The 12,639-nt window shown below is 38.2% G+C and overlaps 2 protein-coding genes across 3 annotated transcripts in view; one reads left to right on the top strand and one right to left on the bottom strand.

The window, feature by feature from the left end:
- Positions 1-374: 374 nt before the first annotated feature.
- On the bottom strand, positions 375-12,424 carry LOC104356519 (synaptotagmin-15). 2 transcript variants are annotated; one of them, XM_032994089.2, is made up of 8 exons: positions 12,345-12,424; positions 9,567-9,759; positions 8,760-8,902; positions 8,322-8,617; positions 7,338-7,508; positions 6,722-6,842; positions 3,440-3,619; positions 375-2,293 (listed from the first exon to the last, which is right to left on the bottom strand). In XM_032994089.2, exons 1-8 carry the CDS (start codon positions 12,406-12,408, stop codon positions 2,157-2,159), a joined length of 1,305 nt encoding a protein of 434 aa, XP_032849980.1. In that variant the 5' UTR covers positions 12,409-12,424; the 3' UTR covers positions 375-2,156. The 2 variants fall into 2 exon arrangements, with proteins under 2 accessions (XP_032849980.1, XP_032849981.1); XM_032994090.2 differs by lacking the exon at positions 3,440-3,619.
- The window catches only part of GPRIN2 (G protein regulated inducer of neurite outgrowth 2), a 34,336-nt gene continuing 34,105 nt past the window's right edge, over positions 12,409-12,639 (top strand). Inside the window, exon 1 of the mRNA XM_032994088.2 lies at positions 12,409-12,475. The gene's annotated coding sequence lies outside the window, so the exon portion shown is untranslated. The remainder of the gene's footprint in view (positions 12,476-12,639) is intronic.

Raw genomic sequence — 12,639 nt, 5'->3', positions numbered from 1 at the left:
ATTTTTTACTTTTAGAGGAGAAGCACCGTTATGCACTTGAGAGGTCTTGTAATCACTATTCCTCCATCTCACTAGAAGTCTCAAGCACAAGACAGGATGGATGATTTGTAAAAGGCAGTAGATAAAAAAGTTGCTTGATTATGTGACATTTGTTAACACTGTATTGTAACTCCTTACTTAATAATGTTTTTTACTTTACTGGAGTAACTCATCTAGGAAGAGTCAAAAGGGACCTTTCCCATTTATTTCACTTGGATGACCTTGGGCAAGTAAGTAAGGGTGGTAAGTGCAATTAAACATGTTTCTTCATAATTTTACCTGGAATTACTGAACATACAAACTGGACGCATAAGAAGCGCAAATGGGAGACCACATTAGTACAATACATTGTTTTATTGGACCATACTGTACATCAAGTCAGCTGACTTACTTTCTACTGTAGCGGTATTTATGTTCATAGACAGTGTACATTACATGCATCTTCCTGCAGAATCTAGTAAACCTGTCTGAAACATTCCTAATAGTTTAAGATCTTTAATATTTATTGTTATGATTTAAATCATAGAGCGGCATAATGTATTTAGTAAAATTGCTTTAGTATAGTAATACAGTTATCATAGAGTTTATATATAGTTTTTCTTCCCATATTGACTGTGTCGCCTGTTAGATTTGTTTTCAGTGGTTTTGTAGGAGTAAAATTTGAAAACAGCTCTCTGGGTTTGGGGGTGTTGGTATTACTTACTTAATAGAGATATGAGGGTTGAACATAAAATTCAATAAATGTAATGAATCTAAGATCATCTTACATCCCGTGGTACACTGAGGAAGATGGACTGAGGGTGACATGTAACGTTTCAAATGGGGGATCAGGTGGAGTCTGTTATCTTACTTTTTTTTTTCAGATATATTCTCATTCATAGTATTTCCTTCAGATAATAATATCAAAATGGAAAGTGTTCTCATCTCATTTTTTTAAATATATTGAATTAATTAATATTGTATCCTGTTTGAAAGGAAGCTGGCTTTTTCAGCTGCACAGATTATGGCCCTCTTGGAACATCATTGTACAGAATGTTTTGCTGCAACAGTCTGTGAGTCTGGTTTATGACTGTACGGCGTGAAAGGTGCAGAGTTCAGGTCCCCGGTGAACATTCAAGAGGAGAAGAATGTCCTATTTATTCTAATTTGATGAAAAATAATTGCTCTGAATTATTTTACAGAACAGTAATTTACTCAACAAAGAAAACTCTACCACTAAAACAGACGTATGTTCTGGGGGCTTAACCTAATTGGATTTTCAATTTAAGAATGGTCATACTAGGTCAAACCCAAGGTTCTTGTAATCAATGCTCCGTCTCCAGCACAGACGTGTTTAGGGAGAACTATGTAAGGGTAGGACAGGTCCCTTCTATTACTTTCTCAGAGTACACCAGTACTTCTTCAAGCCTCCACTGATTTGTGACCTGAGGACTACTTTTATGCTTCTTCCTGAGTGTCAACACAGTGTTGTACATTGAGGCCAGCTGAAAAAATCTAACTGAATTACTGCAAGAAATAAACTGTGCTGAGACCGGGTGCTTCTAGGTTTTTTGATCAATAAACACTCAGTGCTTTCCACCATTCATATTCAAAAGAGGTTTTAAATATAATGATGCTATTTTAAATAAATTGTAAGTTTAGTAGTCAGTCAACATCTTTTGGGCTTTGTTTTGGCATGCTTACTGGGCTTCCATCCCTTTTGGTGAAGCTCCTCTGTCCATGGTGATGCAGTGCAGTGGATAGTCAGGCCTGGTATCATTGACAATTCTTAGGTCATTGTTAGGTTCTGTCCTCATGATGGATGATCATTCATGCCCAGAACACACAACCAAGAATTGAAATGTACAGGTCAAAATAACTAATACTGGGAGATGATGTTTGTCTTCCTGTTTTGTTTACTTTGCATGTTAATTAAATTAGAAGTATATTTTGAAGAGAGGAGAGTTCCATCCGTGGACCAAGTCTTCTCTTTACATTTGGGTAAGGAAAGATTTTGCTTATTTTATTCTTGTCTACTTAGGAGTATAAAATGGTCAAAGACTGTACCCTTTATCATTAGATTATGAAAGATTGTGAGAGCTTTTACATATTAAGGTGGGTTTTTTTATCTGTGCTGTTCACATGCTGTGGCAGAGAGCATGCCATCGTTTAACCAGTTCCTTGGGCTTGCTGATCATTTCATTCCAGTGTTCTAGTTCTTTGCCACGGGTGTACATGAAAGGCCCAACTACTACACGTCCAAGCAGATGTGTTTCTGGGGAAAAAAAGAAAGCAGTTAGTGATTAGCACCTGTGAGTGCTTCTCTGAAATCCTTACCTAAATTAGAATATTAACTTGTATTTCTCTAATGAATGCATGTTCTGAAAGTTATTTTTAAATCAAAATTTTCATTAAGGAATTCACTCTAGATTTCAAGTTCTATATTTTCTATATGCTAAGATTCTGCATTAGAAGGTACTGCAGTAAGTGGGTATTTAGTTGATTCAGGCCTACCCTATAGCCTGCACTCTAAAGTAGAATCAGTTTCAGGCACACAGATCTGTATCTGCCCAGCCCCTCTGCCTCAATTGCCTGAACTTTTCAGCTGTGGATGGGGAAAATAATTTGAACCTGCCTTACATGAACTTCAGAATGTTTGTAAAGCATTTGTCTGTCCACAAGTGAAAATGATGGAGTACTGATCCTAGCTTCTGTCAATTCTCAAAGCCAAAGCACCTGCCCAAGTCGTACCTAAATGAATTTTTTTAGGAGTGTATGAATCCAGATAAGGGTATTAATGTTTCATTATTGAGATCATATTTGCACTGCAGGGAAATTGGTTTTCTTGTGAGCAGTTGAAATAACTGAATTCTGATTAGCTTCTGTAAGCAGAACACCTTAATGGATTCTCTGACAATTAGTAAGAGATGACTTCAAGCATCTGGTTTTCTGCCAGGCAATTGGGGATATTTATAATCTCTTTATTCTTTCTTACTGCTTGAACTGCTGTGATAATTAAAATTCCTATTTCTCTTTCAAATTTGGTTAGAAACAGTGAATAGCTTTAAAATTTGGCGGCTGGGGATTATATACACAAGTGGTCACGGAACGTAATTGCTTAAATTTGTTTTCTTGGGATACCAGAATGAAACAAATACAGCACCTTGTACTGACAATGGCTAGCCTACAGTTATTTGATTCATCTTCCATTACATTTATCTTTAGCCTCTGAAAGAGAGACATATACTTACTGCAAATAAATTGTTCTGCTTTCATAAAGAAACAGCCTGGGAAATACCCCAAACCTTATCTATTTTTTTATAATTACTGCTGAAAGGAATTAGTTCCTCCCAGATTTAAATACCTCTGCAGTATATAAGAGATTTATGACAACTAAAATGTAATAATTTATACAGCTTACTTTCTCCCTTGATACTTTGGAGCACAGATAGACTCAGGCTTGCTGTATCCAGCTCTGTCTGATCTGCCTTGAAACTGAAGGTTTCATTATACACTGGGTTGGGAGATCCCAGAACAGCTGCTGTCTTTTTACTTTTGATGAATTTATTATGGTTCATTAGTGAGACTTTGACATACACACCTTGGAGAAAAAGAAATTCAAGAAGAAAATACATCAAAGGCAGTTGGAAGAAGGCTTAAGGAATTTCTCACTTTCAGGAGTCAATAGTAAGTACAATATTAGATCATGAATGATTCATGAAACATATATGGCAGCAATGACAGCATAGCAATGTGTAACATTAAGCAGGGAGTACATAAAGTACTTATGGTACCATTTTTCAGTGCACTTTCCAATCTAAGAGCTGCTAAAAGGAGCAGTCATATTCTTACCCTGCATCCTTGATCTTATGTTCTGTACCTTCCCTTCATCTGATGGAGACTTTTTCCAAGGCTTAATTTGTTGCATCAGTAGTTAATTTCATATATTTGATCACATGATTGTGTGATCCAACACAAGGGAGGCTGTGAGGGAGGATCCATGTCAGAGAGCTGCAGCCTGTGCTTGGATTGGATATATTTTAGGGGAACAGATTCTCCTAGTCAATCATCCTTAAACTAAAGGTTTTATTAATGACTTCTAGCCCTGTGGTAAGAGATTCTGTAGAAGATTTGAGGAAAAGCTCAATTATCTCTGCTGTTCTAGAAAATAATACAAAAATTGTGTGTGAATGTGGGAACAAGAACAACCAAAAGAGTTTTGCTTTGCTTCCTGAAGGGGACCTGTATTGCATTGTGGTCTTATTCAGTAGATCTTTGACAATGACATCCAAAGCAGCCTGAAATTTTCCATTCTTCCCTACCCTTCTACAAAATTTAGTGACAAGCATGTAGAAATTTCATCTTAATTGATGGCTACAGATTTGTTCTTTTCCAGTGAAGTAGGAATAGGTTCCATGCTGCTACTGTGTTTATTACTCTCTGCTATTCAGTTAATTAGGGTATAGAAAAAATGATTAGAAATGTCAGGACTTATCATTGATGGACTCCTAATGTGTCCTTGTTACTTCCACACATCCAGTAGGCTCTCATTACTGTTTCAGAGGGTGCAGGATTACCAAAACAGACTTCATTTTATGGCAGAAATGCTACCTGAGTGTTATATAGGGAAAGAGTTACCATGTAAACTACTTGCGTAAAGTCTGATTTCCATTACTTTCTTGTTACTTCTTAATATATTAAATTCAGTAATTTGAATCTAAAAATAAATGTCCCTTTACTGTCCTATACTGCATACCATCCATCAAAGATTAGCGTTGCACTAATCCCTGTTAATATAGAAGATTTTTTATTCCAGTTTCTTCAGGGTTTACCACAGAATCTGTGTTCAACAAGGACAAGTGCAAGGTCTTGCACCTGGGGAAACATAATCCAGGAGTGCAACACAGGCTGGGATCTACCTGGCTGGGGAACAGCTCTGTGGAAAGGGACCTGGGGGACAACAAGATCAACAGGAGCCAACAGTGGGCTGCAGCAGCAAAGAAAGCCAACAGGATGCTGGGCTGCATTAACGAGGGCATCACCAGCAGAGATGAAGTCATCATTGTCCCACTACTCAGCACTTGTCAGGCCACACCTGGAATACTGTGTTCTGTTTGGGTTTCCACTATACAAAAGGACGTGGACAGGCTGAGAGAATTGTGTTTGTTCAGCCTTAAGAAGAGAAGGTTTAGGGGAGACCTTATCACCATGTTCCAGTATTCAAAGGGTGGCTACAAAGAAAATGGAGACTCCCTTTTTTACAAGGAGTCACATGAAAAAGTTGAGGGGTAATGGGTACGGGTTACTCATGGAGAGATTCTGCTTGGACATGAGAGGAAAATTTTTCACAATGAGAACAATCAGCCAGTGGAATAATCTCCCCAGGGAAGTGGTGGATTCCCCAGCACTGGACACTTTTAAGATTCAGCTGGACAGGGTGCTGGGCCATCTTGTCTAGACTGTGCTTTTGCCAAGAAAGGTTGAACCAGATGATTCTTGAGGTCCCTTCCAACCTGGTATTCTGTGACTGTTAAATTGGTAGAAGTTCTGGAGCTCTATGCTACAGAACTTCACAACCTGTAGGAAGAGACATGATGTATTAAAAAGTGTATTCTCCCTCTCTTGAAAAGCTATTGAGATGATGCAAAATTAGAACATTTGCTCTTAGTTCATGCTGCTACTTTGTTCATCTGCCACAAACCAGTCATATTTTTTCTGGCCATCCTTATCTTAGTTACTTGTTTTCTAAAACTAACACATTTTGTAATATATATATCTCTTTCAACAAGTGTATAGGGTATGATTCCACTTGTTGGAAAGCTCTATATTCTCATCATTTTACTGTGCATTTCTTCATTTATGAGTTTTAACTAAACAGAGCAAGTTTATCTCTAACATTATGAATGTAAATTTACTCATTTAGAGGGCATAAATTCTAAAGTTAAACATTGTGGTAACAGTCCACTCAAACCTCAAAAAAACTTCTTAGTTGGTGTGTTTATGTAGAGAACTAAACCTCTTTTCTTTTTAATTTTGGGGTTTATTTGGTGTTTATATTTTTTAGTTTCAAAGCCCTAAAAAAAATCACTACAGATTAAAACACAAGTTTTGTTCTTCCATCTATGTTTTTGCTTTGATTGTTTAGAATTTAAATAGCATTTTGAGGTAATCTGTATACTCAGCATCTGAAGCTAAGGACCCAAGCATGATGTACCAGGAAAATTGCACTCCCACTGCAGTACGGGAGAAAAATTGTGACTCCATGCCACATTCCTTTGAACAACAGCCAGGCTGTTTTTTCCCAGTTCAGGTCTCCCCAGGACAGCTGTTCAGTGTAAGCAGTTGTCCTGCAGCTTTTACCTCTGGGCTTTTGCCTCAATATCCCCTGAAATACTACCTTCTCTAGATTGGAGTGTGGCAAAGGGATGATGTTCACTGTATTAAAGTTGGGGAAAAAAATTGCTACTGATGACATGAGACAAACAATTTGTTAGGAAACAAAACCAAAACATAGCAGAATTGAGCTGTCAGAATCTAATTACCCCAGTAACAAAGTATGGCTTGTTTCCACTCAAATTAAATCACCCGGATGTTTATGTGCTCTTTTCAGAGTCGCTCTGCGCAAGCCTGGGTGGACAGATGAGGAAGGAGCAAATTAAAACAGGAATTCTGGAGCTGATAGCAGAGAGGAAATCACACTTACTGACAGCATGGCATTCCTCCTGGAGCTTTAATCCCCTTGCCCTCAGAACCACTACAGTGAGACGGCCCAGGTAGTCATTGTAGCTGAGGGAGAACTGGATATCACCATACTCTGAAGGAGGCTTTGGAAGCAGAAGAACACTTGTCATATTTTCACACAGATAAATAGGGGGGAAAGATCTTTATACTAGGGGTTTCTGCCACACTAAGGCATGTGAGTGAATTGTAATGGCTTGCTTCTTGCTGTTGTGACATTTGATAGAACCAATTAATCAGCCTTCCTGAACCTTTGAATTACAATCTCTTCCAGGTGATGCCTATTCCTTGACTCTTCTGCCTTTTTTCTGCTTTTACTAATTCAAAACAGAAGCGAATAACAAAATATGCCTTCTTATATGACTTCCTCCTAACTTATGACTTCCTGAGCAGCTGAATAATCCCTATCCAACAGCTATGGATCTGCAGGTTGGTAAGAGGTGAATTTTGATTCCAAATGTTTATCAAATACTTTTACCTTTGTTCTATTTGAAACTACATACTTCTACTTCATCTGTACCCCTCCAATACTTGTAAAATGGCAGATGTTGCACAATGCAAAGCAGCCTGATATCACATACCTCCAAGTTTTCTTTCTCCAGATCTCTCCATATGACTAGTTTGTTGTCATCAGTTAATGTTTCATTTTTCAGTGGGAAGACAACTTGGCCTAGGAGATGATGCTTCTTCTGTTTATCAATGTGATAAACCAAAAACTTCAGAGTCCTTTGGAGCAACATTTTACTGGAAACCTGTACAGGAAAAGGAAGAATATATTAATAATTATAAAACATCTTACACTTTCCTACTCTAGCATGACTTCAAAGGAAGACTTTTTCAAAGTCTGTTAAAGGTAGGTGGAGATTTCCTTTGATTATATGAAGTCCACTTTCTTAATTTGCCTAGGGTTTCAGCTATGCAGAAGTCTAAAGATCCAAGCTAAAATAGAATGAGTTCATTTGAAACATGTGAAGTTAGCTTGTGGTTTCTTAACTCATACAGATCTAGTGTTATATGATGTATTTACTTCCAGATACAAATGTTTAGAAATCTGTAAACGTTAATTTTTCAGTTGTCTGAAACACAAACTTTTTTTGTTTCAAAGCTTTTGTATTGTGACACCTGCTGAAAGTCTTTTGGCATAGGGAGCCAAGCTGCTAGCTCTACAGCACTAGACAAATAGTATACCAGACATCTCATGAGATCTAGTTTCTAGCCAGCTTCCACAGCAGAGAGACTAAAAGCTATGAAAGCATTAGTTCAGTATCGGTTGCTTCTGGACTTCTAGAGCTGCTGGGCTGAACTGCTCAGCCGTAGTTCAAACTGGAGTGGTTTCATCGTTCCTGGGTCAAGTTCTAGAATCCTCAACTTTGATGCAGACCATAAGAGCAGTCCTGGAGGCACAGACTTCAGTAGCCTAGGATCTTTAGAAGCCCCAGTAATAAATCCTATCTCCAGTGGAAACTACTTGTTTCTTGGTAGAAGTTTGTAGAAAATTAATTTTCACAAAACATGACAAGTCAATATTTGCAAACAGAAATCTGCTTAATCAGAAGGAAAAGTACCTGAAAAACAAAGTTTTCATCAAACTGCGGGTTAAGGGTTTTGTGTTTTGTTTTGGACTGCAAGTAGCTTCTTTCATCAGGCAGCAGGTAGATTTTCACAAACGGACAACAGGAATCATCAGGAGGCTGCAGCTTTCTGACTTTGATCAGGGAGACAAGGAGCCTTTCTGACTCTTGCTCATATTCTATGGAGAACCAGAGGCGGCCAATGTTGCCTTCAGGAAAATCCGTCTCACTTATGTCTTCAGGAAACTTGTACAGCTCTTGGTTAATGGTGCCTACAACATAAGCTCCAGCTTCATGAAATAAAACACAAGCACACTCAGATTAGTCTCAAGACCATAGCAGGCATTTTTATAACTACGGCTGTATTAGGGGAAATCACATTAATCTCTTTATTAAAAATCCATTAACAATCCCATTCTTGCAGTGCCATACCCAAAGAATGGAATGATGACCGTGGCCCAGACTGAGGAATCAGGTAGGGGTCGCTGCCTTCCTGAACACGTCCTTCCTTCGTCAGGTTAATCCAGTCTCGCCCATGCAGTGTTGGTGGAATGATAAATGGAATGCTTCTGGATCTGCTCAAGACAATAGCTACTGACTCTTCTGATTTAAATATGGAAACCAAACTTGTTGACAGTAGTAAGTTTATTGTTCTTATATCACAATTTTGTAAAAATTCTATGGAGGTGCATAGGTAGAAAATATAAATACCCATTGTTTTATAACTGATTTTATTTGTATAATGCCTAAAGGTCCAGCAAGGGACATCAGATCTTAATTCTTCAGACAGATCCCTCACTTCTTACCTTTAGAAATGATCTTTCAAAACAAAAAAAGAAAATTGCAGCTGCTTGTTTTAAAACCCCAAAGCCCTGCTGTGACTAACTTTCTATGAGAATCTCCGTTCTGAACTGAAGCCCTTGTGTTTGGTTCTCAGATGCTTCATTATAAGACCACCAGGAATGACTCTGGAACATAAGCTAAATAAAGCTATCCATGCACTAATTACTCTTGAATATATTCTCTTTTACATAAATCAGAAATAATCATTGCATTTATAGTTAAAGAAAGCATTGTTTTCCTAAAGGAACAAAACAAAACATGACTGATGTTTTCATATAATTTAGGGGTCTCATTTCTGTGCACGCATATATTTAGATCAACCCCTCATTTGAGATTTTACAAGTTGAAATAAATTAACAATAGTGTATACTTTAGAAACAAAACAAAAATTTGTACCTTATGCTTTTCAGTTGAATTCCAGAAGTTGACTGATCCTGAAAAATGGCATCTGTGTTTGTCATTTTGACAGGACTGCTGAGTTTTTCATAAGAAAGGAGGCGGCAAAATTTCTTCCAGAGCAGGTATGCAGTTATCCCAATGAGAACAAATAAAAGGATCCCTCCTATTATACCTCCAGCAACTGCTGGTTCTGTTCAAACATAGAAGCACATAAAGCATCAGAAGAGGATCAAAGTTATGTATGTTTTGGGGGTAGACAGGAATATTAAAGCTGACAAATTGATTTGATTTACATTCCAATAATATTTTTAAATTAAACATTCTGCTCACGTGCACATTTTTGTCTTTTCTTATAGCATGATACAACACCTGAAGATGTATGACATTGGCAGTGAGAGATTAGAAAGTGTTCAGATATGTTGGCAGTGATTGCAATGTAAGAGACTATAGACAGGAAAGAAAGAAGGAAAGAAAGAAAGGAAAAAACCAAAACAACCAAACAAAAACCAAAATGCCAAGAGTTGTTTGGGCCCTTATTTTACATTAGCATGGCAGAAGTGCTAGAGCTCTAATAACAAGAGAAAGAAAACCTAGGAGCACCTACTACAAAAGGTACAATTATTTTGGTTTGATTTGTTCTTCCAACTATTCATCTATGTTGAATTGAGAGTAGATCCTGGCACAAGGAACAAAGCATAGCTCTGCATTGTTTTCCTTCTAAGGCTGCATGTGTTTCCTGTTCTGTAAAGTCAAACTTAAGCATCCATTAAACACTATTTCCTGAATCTTGATTATTTCAGATAAAACCAAATCTTGTATAATTTGGGTTTTGTTTTTTTTCACACTAATAAAACTTAATAAATGTCTCCAATTTGAACATGAGGAATTCTGTTGTGAGGACTTCTCACTAGACCAAGGATAGACAATTGATAATGGGCTCAGGTCCTTGTTTTCTCATGTTTGCTGAGTATAGAAGTAGAAGGCTGGAAGGACCGCTTCTGCACTGTACCTTATACCCAGCCTGCCTCGGCCTACCACTAAACTAGTACCAGTGCATCAAGATATGACTAGGTCTCAGCTGAGAACTGATCCTACCAGAGTACCCTCTGTCTGAAAATGAGCCCAAACTGCAGAACTGTCTTCCACTCTGCAGCCATGGGAGAATCAGCTGAGTACAGTGTACTGCCAGGTCCCAGGGTCTCCCTTGAAATTGAAGCCACGACATGACCTGGCATTCTCTCACAACTGCTACTGACATTTTCCTCTTCTCTGTTTTTAGGTGGAGATAACTGTGATTAGGCTTTATTCCTTTCTCCTTTTTATCTGTACGTGCTTGGTAGATACCTTGCAGTTAGCCACCTCTATAAGAGGGTACAAGTAAATAAAGACAACACAAGCACAAAATCAGTCAACACTAGCTGACATAATTTGATACAGTTAGTTTATTGATTAGAGCTTTACAGAGAAAGGGAAGTGAGCTTTGCAATAAGTGACCTGAAATGCCCTTCAGCTGCAGAACACTTCTGTAAAGACCTTGTGCTATAAAATTAACCTGGCTATAGTGCCTATAAGGCCTTTATCTAATCCTATCTCATTTTCCTACATTTGGTACAGTCATAGGAGCCAACTTATTTCTGCAGCTCCCCTCCAGGTGTGTTGCCTTAGTTGTCTGCAGGAATTGGCTGGGTGCTTCCCCATGAGTTATATAATCACTTATGCCTCCAGCACCATAGAGCTACCATCCCGCTCATGGCTATACCACAGCAACAGGCACTTTGCTCTCCTTGCAACTGGTAGGTGGGCTGAATAGGTTTTAGGATTTAGTCAGGCTATTAATACAGTAGTACAAGACTTATTCCGAGGAACAGGAAACAAGTACCTATTTGGTATAATTGGGTTATGTTAATATAGAAATAAGTCTGGTTTTGCTATAGTGGTAACTTAGGGGTTTTTTTTCATATGAATGCACAGTATGAGGAAATGCATAACAAATGCAGTCCTGAGCTTGGAAACTCTGTGTGTTTGTTCCTCTTAGTTTTGTAGGGCATGCTCGAGTATGTCTTCAGTCAGATTGCTGTTTTATTTGAAGATAAGGCCAGGTGCAGAAAAACTCTTTAGTTTAAGGCCCATGAACATAATAGAAATTAATGGTTCAATTCATACAGGTGTATTATCAACAATACAAATGTTTATATGGCTGGTGGTTTTACTGCCTGATGTAGGTATCTTAAAGGTTACCATTTCAAGCAAGCTCAACAGGACTCTAACTTGTCCCTTCCATTCCCAAGGCTTTAATGCTCTCAGCAGCAGTCATGCGTTCACCCATAACCAACCTGTCACCATTTACCATTAAGGACAGTAAGCTGAGGTGTGCTGTAATGCTCTATGTAGTAGAGCAGCTATGCATTGATATTTGGAATAAGAGAATGAGTTTCCAATTTCTTAGTTAATAAGTTTAGTGTACCAAATTTGTTCACTGTAGAATGATATTAAGTATTTATGACCCACCCACTGGCCTTGGCTTAAATTCTGCTTTATTTTTATTTTTACCCAGTGGCAGATATAAGGTAAAGTTCTACCCATCTCAATAAAGCTACCTCTGATTTGATGAGGGTAAGGAGAATTTGGCTCACTTTTAGTCCAGCTTATCTGATTAGATCAGCAAGAGAACCAGTAACTTAGAGCACAATGTAGCACTAGACACAAAATCAACCATTGAAATAAGTTGAATCCATTGTATGCAGGGAGAAAACACGTATCTTTTAAAATAACTACCTGTCATCATGAGAAACTGATGTATTGTATTCTGCTGTGGTACAGGAGCATGGCAGCTGGACATGGAAGAGACCTGTGGGACCACTTCATCTCCAAGTGGCCTGTGCTGAGGGACTGTCCACCGTTAACAGGTACCAGGTTTAGCCTTGCACAGAGAAACGTTGATGGTCATCATCCGTCTCCTTTGGGATTGGATCTCTTCTTGCTTAGTGTCTGATGATATCTGCTTTTAATAAAATTTTCTTAAACTTTGCAGTAGGCCTTTGGGAGTTACAACCAGCCCATTCTCTGTCAA

Source organism: Tyto alba, unplaced genomic scaffold, assembly GCF_018691265.1.
Source record: "Tyto alba isolate M040663 unplaced genomic scaffold, T.alba_DEE_v4.0 Super-Scaffold_1, whole genome shotgun sequence".
NCBI classification, from domain to species: Eukaryota; Metazoa; Chordata; class Aves; order Strigiformes; family Tytonidae; genus Tyto; species Tyto alba.
This window is presented reverse-complemented; position numbering and strand designations above follow the sequence as displayed.

Bases quoted from the DNA above. Each gene is read 5' to 3' on its own strand.
- LOC104356519 (XM_032994089.2), bottom strand. From the start codon at position 12,408: ATGTCCAGCTGCCATGCTCCTGTACCACAGCAGAATACAATACATCAG. The intron at 6,843-7,337 runs GTATGTGATATC...CTGCTTCCAAAG, and splicing joins TGGAGAAAGAAAACTTGGAG to CCTCCTTCAGAGTATGGTGA. The intron at 3,620-6,721 runs GTAAGTGTGATT...TTTTTCTCCAAG, and splicing joins GGAGGAATGCCATGCTGTCA to GTGTGTATGTCAAAGTCTCA.